We start from the raw sequence: 13,381 nt of genomic DNA, 5'->3' as shown, positions 1-13,381 counted from the left end.
GAGGCTTGTTCTTCGAGAAGCTGGAAAGGTACAGAATACTCATCGGATATTTCTGGAATCGGAAGTACAACATTTACAGTAGAGATTTCAGGATCGAGCTGAATACCAAGGTTTGCTTGAAGGATGTGCTGATCGTGCAGCTACAGGGAATTGAACACCTTGGATTAGAGGGACTGCAAGAGCAAGATGTCCAGAATTTTGTCAATGAATTAGTCAAACTGCAGGGTTCTTCACAACTCAAGCATCTCTATATCTCCGGTTCCCGCCTCGCCCTCAATCCGGAAGAATCAGAGGTATGATCAATGTGAAAATTTGCAAATACAAATAACACATGACAAAAAAACAATACTATCTTTTTTTTTTTGGGTGATCGAAATTGGTTAAAAACAAAAGTCTAGTTTGCTTACCTCCTAAACCGACAAAAATCTTACTGATGTCAGATTTGGATGGCATAAATTAAACCTCTAATAAAGAAGCTCGAATTAGGATCAGCAATTTTATTGTAAATGAAAGCTTTTTGGTCATTCTTTACTCGCTTAATTAATCTAACCTTCAAGTTTTAAATATTTTTCCGAACCTTAAATCGTATACAAATGTCGTAACACCTGCATATTTATAAAACTTATAAAATTAATGTCCATCATTTTTAACTCCACTAATCAAGATTAATCCTTAGCCTAAAATTACTAGCAAGCTATTCTTTTATCAAAACTATCTGAAATTGTTAGAAAGAAAATACAGGCATGTACTACTTTGAATCGTAATGCATATTCTCATCAATCTAAGTTTAAGAAATGTTATAAATCATTTTATCAATAAGCATTTGATTGGGACGTTGAAAAGAAAAAAAAAGTTATCCTTAATTTATGAAATTACGAAATTTTGTTGAAATAAATTAGACATATATGTAAGAAGGTTATTGAAACTTCCTAAATTTTGCAAATTATAGTTATTATGAAAATCATTCTGTTAATTTATACGTTAGACTAAAACTAGAAATTTCTACAGTATCAAAGTTAACTTTGAAAAATCTTTAATCTTTAATGTTTAGGAGAAATCTTTAATGTTTGCAATTTAATTAATTTATTCTCGTTAGGTATCATATTTATATAATCAATTTAGGAGAAATCTTTAATGTTTGCAATTTAATTAATATTTTAATCTTTTAGCTTCGCTGTCACAGCACCGTAACAACTAACATAATATTAATCTTTAATGTTGAGCATTATGCTTCGTAATATTATTCTTCTTCCCTTTACTATCAATAAAATTCGCAATATTCATATAAAAAAATGTGAAATTAATCTTCCTATATTTTCGGCACTCTTATAATGATCATATTTAGAGAATATTCACTATTTACTTAATGCACGAGTTTAATTTTTTATATTTTGGTCAAATTAACTCAATTAAATTTTTTATTAAAAAATTTTTTTATTGATTATCAAATCTAACATATCAGATTTGGATCTAGTGCTAAACTAAATTGTACTAATTTTTTAATATCTTATGCCAATATGCATTAAGATCGATCATAATTAAGTTTATAAGCTAAACTCAAGATGGCTTCAATATCAACAGAGACCGGAGAAGTCGTCATATGATATTCCGTCAAACGAAATCATTTTGGAGGACGATATCAATATTGCCAAATCACTTTTCATTGAGAAGGTAGGTTATTATTAACCCAATAATCTTATTAATTCTCTATGATTTTTGTATTTTTGTTCTTTGTTATTCTCGTTTGTTAGAAAATATGCAAGAGTAATTAATAATTATATATTATTCGAAAATTTTCATTCCACAAGTGTTGTAGCGTGTAGCAAATACATTCTTAGAGGAAAGAAAAGGTACTGTAGACACATGAATTGAATCAGTGATAATAATAAAGCATCTGCTAGGAAATACTAAGTATGTTGTAATTACTAAATAAAAAATAATTTGACAAATAAATTATTGATTCACATCTATAGCTTGTTATTTTCTTTAATATGTGTCCTTAGAATATATGTAAATTAGCAACGAATAATTTGAAAACTTGATTAGTGCTTGTTTGTATGAGAGACTCAAGAGAACTATAACATGAGAAAGAGATTAATAAGTTTATTGATTTGTCCATCTGCAGAAATGATTATTACTTGTAGTTAACAAGAAGTTATTATTTTGATCGAGTAGGTTGCGTTACCAAAGTTGGAGAACTTGGAGTTGCGTTCAATAAATGTTGAGAGGATTTGGCAAAACCAAGTTTCAGCCCTGTCTTGTGGTGTTCAGAATTTAATACACTTGACCCTATACAAGTGTAGGAATTTAAGATGTCTATTTTCATCTTCTATCCTTAGCAATAGCATCTTTGTTCGACTGCAGCACCTTGAGATATGGGGTTGCCCTGTCTTGGAAGAGATAATAATTGTGGACCAAGAAAAAAGGAATAATAATATTGTAATGTTTCCTCAATTACAATATTTAAAGATGTATGATCTTAAAAAACTCACAAGCTTCTGCACAAGAGATGTACATATTATTAAATTTCCATCCTTGAGAAAGCTATGGATATCTAGATGTCCTGAATTCATGGTGAGCCATAAACGAACAACTAGTGACTTGGCAGAAAAGGTACGTACAGGGATTTTATACTCAATTTTTCAATTCTTATAGAGCTTAAAGTTATATTTCCATTGCCTTCACGACTTGGTTAATTTTTTACGAACAAAAAGTCATTATTTTCTAAAAGGTTAAAATTTATTGGATAAATATTTTGTATTAGCTGGTGGTAATTAAGTTCAAATTCATTCTCTTCTATTTTATTTTTTTATTTTTGGGTTATGATTGATCACCCAGTTATTCCCCAATTTGGAAGAATTGAGAGCTGATGCGAAGCACATAGCAACAAATAATAGTCTGTTTCCAGAGGACTTGCTTTGCAAACTTAAATGTCTTGAAGCTGAGTCTATTTTCTCACTTGATGATTTCCTTCGGAGATTTCACACCATCAAAGTTCTATGTATAGGAGGAGGAAGTTATGGTTGGGAGGCAAAAGAAAACGTTGAAAATGGGATGGTGGTAATCATAAGAGATCTAAACAAGTGTAGTGATTTGAAGCACTTCTTGAAACAAGAGTCTTCCGTTATGGACAATTTGGAACAGCTGAAGATATCCGAGTGCAGCCATTTGATTAATCTCGTGCCATCTTCGTCATCCTTTCAAAATTTAACAACTTTGGTGGTATCATATTGCAAGGGATTGAAAAATGTATTAACATCCTCAACAGCAAAGACTCTGGTGAGACTTAGAGAAATGAAAATAAGTGGATGCAATATGATAACAGAAATAGTGGCAGATGATGATGATGCAGCAAAAGATGAGATTATTGTTTTCAACGAATTGAAGAAGTTGACGCTTTCTTATTTAAAAAGTCTGACAAGTTTCTGCTCTGGCAGTTGTGCCTTCAGATTCCCATCTTTGGAAATATTAGTGGTGGATGATTGTCACAATATGAAGATTTTCTCAAGAGGAGAATTAAGCACACCCGTGTTACTCAGAGTGCAGCTGAAGACGTGGGATAAAGAACAGTCGGCATGGAAGGACGACCTTAATACAACCATACAACAGGTAAATCTTAAAAAGGAAAGCTTCCTCAAGAAGCGACGAGAAGGTCTCCAATCCCAACTATTTCTTCCTTCTGCTCCTGTCTCCAGTCTCAATCTTCAAACTAAGTTGGAAATTTTTCCCGCGATGGTTGCTGCGATATGGTCAGATGACAACAGCTTGCAGCTGGAGGCAATTGATCAGTTTAGCAAACTGCTTTCGGCTGAGACGAGTCCACAAATTGAGGAAGTCATACAATCTGGTATTGTCCCGCGCTTTGTTGAGTTTCTTATGAGGGAAGACTACCCACGACTTCAGTATGAGGCTGCTGGGGCTCTTTCCAACGTTGCTTCTGGAAATTCGGAGAACACTAAGGTGGTGATTGACCACGGTGCTGTTCCAATATTAGTGAAGCTACTTGCTTCTTCAAGTGATGATGTCCGTGAGCCGGCTGTTTGGGCATTGGCAAATGTTGCTGGTGACTCGCCTGCATGCCGTGATCTTGTGCTTAGTGAAGAAGCTTTGATTCCATTGCTGGCACAAGTAAATGAGTATCCTAAGCTTTCAATGATGAGAATCACCGCATGGACATTGTCCAATTTCTGCAGGGGCAAGCCACAGCCACCATTTAATCAAATAAGGCCAGCTCTTCCGGTGCTTGCACAGCTTATTCGTTCAAACGATGAAGAGGTCTTGACTGATGCCTGCTGGGCACTCTCCTATCTTTCTGATGGTACGAATGAGAAAGTTCAAGCTGTGATCGAGGCAGGTGTCTGTCCACGACTTGTCCAGCTCCTTGGTCATTCATCATCCTCAGTGCTCACTCCTGCCCTGCGGACTGTCGGAAATATTGTGACAGGGGATGATTTCCACACTCAGTGTATAATTGACTCTGGTGCACTGCCAAATCTTTTGGGTCTGCTGATCCAAAATCATGAAGAGAACATCAAGAAGGGAGTCAGCTGGATTGTTTCAAATATCGCATGTGGAAACAGGGAACAGATTCAGGCGGTAATTGATGCTGGCTTAATTGGTCCCCTTGTCAGTCTGCTTCAAAATGCTGAATTTGATATAGAGGAGGCTGCATGGGCAATTTCAAATGCCACCTGTCGTGGCACTCATGATCAAATCAAGTACCTCGTGACAGAGGGATGTATAAAACCATTGTGTGATCTCCTTCAATGCCCTGATCCAAAGATCGTCACTGTTTGCTTAGAAGGATTAGAGAACATTTTGAAGGTCGGGGAAGCTGAAAAGAATACGGACTCAGACATTGGAGATCTTAATCAGTTTGCCCAGTTGGTTGAAGAGGCCGAGGGATTAGAAAAGATAGAAAATCTGCAAAGTCATGATAACTTCGAGATCCATGAGAAGTCAGTAAAGATTCTCGAGACATACTGGTGTGGCCGTGTGGTTGGTCCTCAGCTTGGTTTATGTTAAGGAAGCTCATCATGCTTGCTGTACAATAGGAAAAGCAGGAGATAAAGCAGAGGATTACAGTAAGAATAATAGCATACGGTTGAAAGTTGATGATCTGGATGTCCAGTGGCACCTGGTGGTTACATAGTTACAAACACAGGTGAAGACTAGCTTAATCTGTTTTAACTAGCTATTGTTAATCAGTAGTTAGTTACAACAATGAGCTGTTAATTCAAAATATATATTAAATGATAGGGAAGTTTAAAATTTCAATAATGTCGCGCTGCATTAGCGTACGGTTTTGTTTCCTTACCATATGACATTGTGATAACCAATGGTAAAGGTCTTTCACTTGTTTATTTCAGGTTGAAGGGTGGAACAGTCCTTTATCCATGTCGTTGCAGGATATACGGTAGCCAGATTCTTTTCTTAGCATTCATTATGTTACCAAATTTCAATTTGTAGGCACCCCCAAAGACTTTTCAAGTACCATATTTTAGTTGATTAATCAAAGATGCATGTGCGAATCAATAATCATGCTTGTGTGTGCGTGCCTTGAGTTAAAATGCATTGGAATGCTGGAGTGTTTCGGTTGTTATAACGATGAAACTAGCCATTAAATCAGCTTATAATCATTGTAATCATGCAATTTTTTCATGAAGATAATTTAATTTAATATTTTTTTTAATGAACCAATTTATGACTAAGGTCCAATCTAAAAGGTTACTGAAAAAATTAAAAAATTATTCCTTTATTAACTATTAAAAAATATCTATTTTTTCCCAAAAAAAAAAAAAATTCGGGCTTGAAGTAGATCAATCATGTTATAGACTAAGATATCTAAGTTTATGGTTCTAAAGTTGAGATAAGAGGTTATGAGTTCTAACGACGTTGATTAATACTAATACAGTTTGTTTAAAAAAAAAAAATCTCATACTCAAAAGATTGTCTTTGTACATTTACAAATACCGAATGTGAAATGCCAAACAGAGCAGGTACTTGGTACTCCCAAAGCAACATTGTGTAGAGCACTTTCATGAGAAGCAATCCACTTTATTTTCTGCTTCTCTTGCCCAACATGGAGCTGTACAAAATTAATGTTGAAAAGATTTGGAATAATCAACTTCCAGATATGTTTTCTCGTTTTCAAAGTCTAACACAATTGATTCAAAAATTGAAATATATATTTTCAGCTTCGGCGATCAGAAGTTTTCAGCAGCTCCAGCACCTAGAGATATGCAATTATAGCACAATAAATCAAAAAATAAAATGGGTCACTTTCAACTTTCGTTGCTTTATTGACTTCTTGAATTTTTGGAATGTCATTCTTAAAACTTTTGGCAAAAACCATCGTCGTTTAGTATCATTCATTCATTACAATTCGCTCCTGTTTATTGTGCTCACTATTGCGCTGTTTGTTTGGCAGTTTTTGCCATAAACTATTTTGAACCTTCAATCTTTTAATCTCAACAGCACTTGGCATCCTTTGATCTCCAGCTTGTTATTTAGAATTGCTCTGCTCCCTATCTAATTGTCCTGCTGTTGTCTCTGTTTTGTTCTGTTCTGTACTGACTCTTGTAATTTTCTTTTCTTTTCTTTTTTTTAACTTTTTTCTATCCTAGATTGTTGTAGTCACTTCACTTGTGTTTAATCTGTCAATGTCAGTTTGCTTCCTAACTAGTCAATTGTTCAGTGTTCCACTTCTTGTATCTGAGGTTCTGTTTCTGTGTTTTTTTTTTTTTTTTTGAGAAGAGATTTCCATTAAACTAAAGAAGAAAAGATACATCACTTGTGAAGGTTATGACCCTATCACTTGTGAAGGGTATGACCCTTTCCACACAATAGTCTCGCACTTCTCTAAAGCTAGCTTAGCTAAAGAGTGGGCAATAACATTACAAGATCTAGTCGTGTACTTAAAACTAACACGTTCGAAGCTTTCCGCTAGTTTCTGAATTTCTGACACAACCCAATAGATCTCAGATCTGCTGCCCTGCTTGTTGTTGACTAAATTGACCACACCTTGAGAATCTGATTCCATGATGACAGCTTTCATTTTGGCCTCTCTCGCCATTAACAAACCCCATTCCATGGCTTCTGCTTCCGCATAAGAAACATCTCCATGAAACTTAGAAACCTTGATAGCAGCTGCTGTAACATGCCCCAAAACATCTCTGATTACTGCCCCCAGCCCTACAATGTTCTTTTCAAAGCAAATGGCTGCATCAGTGTTTACTTTTACAAAACCAGCTTGAGGGGGATTCCATGTCTGGGGAGGTGCTTTCTGCTCTGTTTCACTGCAGGCCTCAGCTGGAGAATGCACCCTCTTATAAGCAGCAATCAAAGCTTCAGCTTTTGCTACCATGATCTGGGGGGTTTCCCTTTTCCCTTTGAAGATCATCTGATTTCTAGCATTCCATTCACTACTACAAAACAGGACAAAGATGACATGTAATACATGACAAACATACTATTAATTGTCATCTATTAGTTTAGATGACTTTTATTTACTTTTAGAAGTCATATATTATAAAATTTTTTTTATTTATGACATAAAAATGACTCACTACTAAATAAGAAGTCATCTTTAATTCATTAAAAGGTGACTCTTCTTTTAAAAATGTGTCATTTAATTTGTAGTATAAAAAGCCACTTTCCCTCTTTATTTTCTTTGTCTACCGCGAAATATCAGTCTCTTTGTCTCAGCCTCCATTCTTCTATGACTTTCTTTCTCTGTAAAATTCCCCTTTGCCCATACAAAACATCTTCCTATCTTCTATTTCCAAGTTCCAAACTCTTAATTTCACCCATTATTTATATAGACCCAAAATCGTAAACCCTAATTGTTCACACATAGTGGAAGTGAAGACAAATTGGGAAGAAATCTGGAAGCTCTGGACCACACATGTTGGCAAAAAGATTGTAAAGCTTGGGACCACATCACTATCAAGGAAATTGTTGAAGCATTCGGCTACCTTGTATATTGGATTTTAAAAGTTTCGGTCAGGTGCTTTCTTTCCTTTTGTTTAATCATGTTTGAGAAAGAAAATGATAGATTGTTTGATTGTGGGTGGCGTACATGTGTTGTTTTTTCTTTTCTTTTCTTTGTCTAATTTACTCTATTTGAATAGCAAATGTTGAAAAGATAGATGAACAGTAAAAAATTTTCTGGGGATTAATATTTTAGGAAAGTTACAAATTTGGTCGAATCATGTCATGCTCCTTTGAAATTTAATCAGTTATCAATCTCAGAACCTCACGACTTCTATTCTTTTCCTTCATAATCGTCAACTTAACCTCTCCTCTTTCTTTTAATTGGATTATCTTTCTTTTCTTTTCCCCTTCTCTTTTCTTTCATCTTATCTTTTACGAAACTAGGAAACCAAGAACGACAAGCGCCATGTGGGATTTGTTGCAAAATTATAAATATTTCAAATTCTTCAAATAACTTAAAATTAATTTATATACACACATACTTTCTTATTAAAAAAATTAATAAAAAATAAAAACTAATGGAGAATTAATAGAATAAGCATTTATATAATATTATTTGATATTACAATATTAATTAATCATTTCATCCTCTTTCCTTTAGCATCATATAGAATATTGTAAAATCTACCTATAATTATAATCATATTATTAGAATCAAAATAATTTTATTACTATAAAGTGATTATAATTTAATAGAGTATATAATTATAAAAATTATTATTTTAACTTATTTATTTTTAATACAAGTAATATAGAAATAAAGACATAAAGTATGCAATTTAATAATTAATTAATAAAACATCTTGAATCTAATATATGAACAAATATTAATAAGAGAAATAATGTTAGTTTCAGAAACTGATACGTATTTTAAAAAAATTCAGATGTTTATACTTGTCATCATATATATGCTTAGCACTTAATACAAATGCTCTCCACCGTAGCAATCCATTTTGTTGTGCTTTTGTGTTTAGTCCCTGACACTTCATGTCCATTAAGCTTTGGTCAATTTATTATGTTATGTGCTTTAGTAAATTAATGTTTTTATTGATATTATTTTGATAGAATAATAATATTAAGGTCCTATGTTTTACTTTTTCTCAAATTAGGACATAGATACTTAGAAGGAAATTATGGAAAATATTTTAGAATGATATATTTATATTTTACATTCAGAATGGACAAATCTTGGATGTCTATGGATCGAAGATCAAAAGATTATGAGATTGGTGTTGAAAGATTTATAGATTTTGCAATGATTCATGCAACAAATTCTAATCACATACTATGTCCATGTATGAAATGTGGAAATGTGAAACATCAGAGTATGGATGAGATTAGGGATCATTTGTATTTGAATGGTATAGACCAAAGTTACAATAATTGGATTTTGCATGGAGAAAAGGTTGTTAAGAAGCTATCAACTACTAGCAACACTCAATCTACAAGAGAATTTGAAACAAGAGCCTTTGAAACCGAATCTGTGGCCAGCATCGTAGAGATGATTCAAGGAGCTTATGATCATTTTGAAAACAACCCTAAACAATTTGAGAATTTATTGGCTGATGCTGAGAAAACGTTATACCCAGGTTGTAGTAAGTTCACAAAATTATCTGCATTGGTAAAATTGTACAGCCTAAAAGCAAGAAATGGGTGGTCAGACCGAGGCTTTTCAGATTTGTTGAAATTGTTAAGAGAAATGTTGCCTGACAATAATGAAATGCCTTGTTCAATGTATGAGGCAAAAAAAACCTTAAATGCATTAGGGATGGAGTATGAGAAGATACATGCATGTCCAAATGACTGTATACTTTATAGAAAGGACTATGAAGATGTTGTTATATGTCCTAATTGTGGTGCAGCAAGGTGGAAGTTGAAAAAAAATTCAACTGAGATGAAGATTGGTGTTCCAGCAAAGGTTTTATGGTATTTCCCACCAATCCCAAGGTTTAAAAGAATGTTTCGAAGTGTTGAAACTTCGAAAAATCTAACATGGCATGCCACTCAAAGGGAAACTGATGGACTATTACGTCATCCTGCAGATACCCCGGCATGGAAACTAATAGATCACTTATGGCCTGATTTTGGAGCTGAACCAAGGAACTTGCGACTTGCATTATCTGCAGACGGGATTAATCCATATAATTCTCGTAGTAGTAGGTATAGTTGTTGGCCCGTGATAGTAGTGACATACAATCTTCCTCCATGGCTTTGTATGAAGAGGAAATTAATGATGTTGACATTATTAATTTCAGGTCTCAAACAACCTGGTAATGATATTGATGTCTACTTAGCTCCATCAATTGATGATCTTAAAATATTGTGGGAGGTAGGCAATAAAGCTTATGATGCTTATCGTCAAGAGTCTTTCACATTGAAAGCCATTTTAATGTGGACGATAAATGATTTTCCTGCTTATGGAAACTTGGCTGGTTGCACTGTAAAATGATATAAAGCATGTCCAATTTGTAATGAAAAAGCATGTGCAGTTCGGCTCAGCCATAGTAAAAAAATGTCTTATATCGGTCATAGAAGATTTTTACTACGATATCATCCATATCAATTTCAGAAGAAGGCATTTAATAATGAAGAGGAAATTGAAATTGCTCCGGAACCGCTGAAAGGAGAGGAAATCTTGGCACGAGTTCAAAGATTAAATTTCTCGTTAGGGAAAAAAAAAGCAAATAGTCGTGCAACTGATATCAATGAAAGAGTTTGCTGGAAGAAAAAATCTATTTTTTTTAGCTTGATTATTGGAAGTCTTTATATGTTAGACACACCCTTGATGTTATGCATATTGAAAAGAATGTGTGTGAAAGTCTTGTGGAGACTTTACTTGACATTCCAAGGAAATCAAAATATGGTTTTGGAGCTCGTATGGATCTAGATGAAATGGGTGTAAGGAAAGAATTACTACCAAGAGTTGGCCAAAATGGAACAAAATTACCTCCTGCGTGTTATACTTTGTCAAGGGAAGAAAAGAAAAAATTTTGTAAGACATTGTTTGAACTTAAGGTTCCTGATGGCTATTGTTCAAATTTTAGAAATCTAATCTTATTGCAAGATTTGAAACTCTATGGCTGGAAATCTCATGATTGTCATGCTTTGATGCAACAATTGCTTCCTTTAGCAATACGATCCTTGTTACCAAAACATGTTAGATATGTAATAACAAGATTTTGTGCTTTTTTTGGCAACCTGTGCAGCAAAGTAGTGGATGTGTAAAAATTGGATCAAATGCAAGCAGATTTGGTGAATACTATATGCTTGTTAGAAAAATATTTCTTGCCAGCTTTATTTGATATTATGATTCACTTACCAGTGCACCTTGTTAGAGAAGTCAAACTCTGTGGACCTGTTTACCTCCGATGGATGTATCCATTTAAGAGGCAAATGAAAATATTGAAGGATTATGTACGAAATCGAGATAAACCAGAGGGTTACATTGCTGAATCATATATAGCTAAAGAGGCTATTGAGTTCTGCATAGAATACTTATCTGAAGTTGATGCAATTGGCATTCCATCGAAAAAATACAGATCTGATGTTGGATTACCTTTACCAGGAGGATGTGTTGTTAGAATAGATCGTAAATTATAGGTGCAGGCACATAGATATGTACTGGAAAATACAAATGAAGTTCAGTTGTATATCATATTAGTAACTATTTCCTTTATCTTATATATATTAGTTATATTTTATGTGATAGTTATAATCATTCTTATTTCATCTTTGATATCTTAGAGAGCATATGGAGTTGTTGAAGAAGAAATATCCAGCAAAGTCAAAGAAGAAAAAGTGCCTACAGGATGAACATAATAGGACTTTCTTATATTGGTTGCATCAAAAAGTAATTAACTATATAGTTCATCCATAAACAGATTTTTTGTTATTCTAATATATTTGTATATTATTTATATACATTTTTATTACTATCATATAGGTTGAAATTTGGTAATCCTTCAATCTTTTGTGATGAAACCGGAAATAATGATAAGACTAGAGCTCGTGCAATGGTATCAAGAATGGAAATACTTGATCCACAACAGCTTCTGATGTTTCCTTACAATACCAGGTTTGTTATTTTATTAATTGTATATAGCATTTGGAGTTTATTCTCTTTTTCTTTTACAAAAATATGCAAGGTTGATATTTATCATTATATATAGCAAACATTGGATGTTGATTGTTATGGATTCGCACAAATTTATAGTATATTTTTTTTTATTCACTCGGTCATGAACCTCGCCCTGATTTGAAGAACTTTGTATCACTGTAAGTTATTGTCATTTTTTGTCAATTATAATGCATTTATTAAAACATGCTTGACTAAATGTGTATTTAATTATGTATCTTAAGTGCTTTCAAGATTTTTGTAGCAAAAATGGGAAATGCGAATCGAAAATCCTTTGTTTGGAAAAGGGTTAAGGTATATGAAATTGTACATATGTATGTTCAATTTAAATTTATTTATATATGTAAATGACATTAATTAGTTCAAAATTTATGTGTAGTGTCCTCAACAAACTACAAATACTGAATGTGGATATTATGTCATGAGATTTATGAAGAAAATCATTGAAAACCAGGCTGATTCTATAAAAAACTTGGTAGTTATCTCTTTATCCTTTAAAAATTTATAGATTTCATAAGGTTGATGCATGTATTAATGTTGACGATTTTGTGCATAATATATAGTTTGTTGGACGAGATAGTTTCACCCAAAAAGATATTGATAAAGTAAGAGTGGAGTGGGCAGAGTACATATGGCAGAACATTTTTCGCTAAATTTTGTAGCACAATGACTTTGTGAGGTTAGTAAATGAATAGGATTATTATTTTTATCTACATCTTTGTTATTATCTTTGTTTCGAATAAGATATTAAAAAGTTTATAAAATTATTTCAATTATTTTCATTTTGTAATTAAGGAAGGTTCATCTTAAGGTTTCACTCTCCAACTCCCTTTAGGTTTGGCATGATTATTGGAGTAGCCAACTGGAGGGGAAGCTGCATTTTGTTGTTCTTGTGAAGAATGTAATACGGTTCTATTTTAAGAAAAAAGAGTTATGGATATCTAGTTACTTTCATTTGGAAATTGTAAACATAAAGAATATTTTTGGTATTGTTTGTCATGTACCAAATTTATATACGACTATTGCAATTGCTTGAATATTTATTTTTATATTGCAGCTTTTCAAAAAAAATTAACGCAATAATAATGATGATGATGATCATAATGATGATGATGATCATAATAATAATAATAATAATAATAATAATAATAATAATAATAATAATAATAATAAATGATTGTTTTTTTGAAAAGTAAGTCACCTATGTGCATAACTGTTATTATTATAGATGACTGATTTTTTGAAAAATAA

General features: G+C 33.1%; 3 protein-coding genes across 20 annotated transcripts in view; all 3 read left to right on the top strand.

Annotated features, from left to right (window-relative positions):
• Positions 1-13,381, top strand: part of LOC102629151 (importin subunit alpha-1-like) — a 106,300-nt gene that overhangs the window by 74,938 nt on the left and 17,981 nt on the right. The gene's annotated exons all lie outside the window — the stretch shown is intronic.
• On the top strand, positions 3,718-5,145 carry LOC102609277 (importin subunit alpha-1a-like). The gene has a single exon (XM_052442533.1). The coding sequence runs from the start codon at positions 3,733-3,735 to the stop codon at positions 5,023-5,025; it is 1,293 nt and encodes a 430-aa protein (XP_052298493.1). The 5' UTR covers positions 3,718-3,732; the 3' UTR covers positions 5,026-5,145.
• On the top strand, positions 7,667-13,179 carry LOC127902708 (uncharacterized). Of its 16 annotated transcripts, none has more exons than XR_008055243.1 (7): positions 7,667-11,845; positions 11,939-12,070; positions 12,257-12,270; positions 12,365-12,424; positions 12,510-12,605; positions 12,694-12,809; positions 12,966-13,179. XR_008055243.1 is itself a non-coding variant. In XM_052442531.1 (7 exons), the coding sequence occupies exons 2-6, from the start codon at positions 11,805-11,807 to the stop codon at positions 12,781-12,783; spliced, it is 429 nt and encodes a 142-aa protein (XP_052298491.1). In that variant the 5' UTR covers positions 7,667-8,003; positions 11,740-11,804; the 3' UTR covers positions 12,784-12,809; positions 12,966-13,179. The 16 variants fall into 16 exon arrangements, 2 of the variants coding, with proteins under 2 accessions (XP_052298491.1, XP_052298492.1); XR_008055241.1 differs by having other exon boundaries at positions 12,355-12,424; XM_052442531.1 differs by lacking the exon at positions 12,257-12,270 and having other exon boundaries at positions 7,667-8,003; positions 11,740-11,845; positions 12,355-12,424.

Source organism: Citrus sinensis, chromosome 5 (genome assembly GCF_022201045.2).
Source record: "Citrus sinensis cultivar Valencia sweet orange chromosome 5, DVS_A1.0, whole genome shotgun sequence".
NCBI lineage: Eukaryota > Viridiplantae > Streptophyta > Magnoliopsida > Sapindales > Rutaceae > Citrus > Citrus sinensis.
The sequence above is the reverse complement of the archived record's forward strand: the minus strand, read 5'-3'. Positions and strand labels throughout refer to the sequence as shown.

Excerpts from the sequence above, each read along its gene's own strand:
- LOC127902708 (XM_052442531.1), top strand. The coding sequence starts at position 11,805 with ATGAACATAATAGGACTTTCTTATATTGGTTGCATCAAAAA. Across the intron at positions 11,846-11,938 it reads TATATTGGTTGCATCAAAAA|GTTGAAATTTGGTAATCCTT; the intron begins GTAATTAACTAT and ends ACTATCATATAG. Across the intron at positions 12,425-12,509 it reads TTGTTTGGAAAAGGGTTAAG|TGTCCTCAACAAACTACAAA; the intron begins GTATATGAAATT and ends ATTTATGTGTAG.
- LOC102609277 (XM_052442533.1), top strand. The coding sequence starts at position 3,733 with ATGGTTGCTGCGATATGGTCAGATGACAACAGCTTGCAGCTGGAGGCA.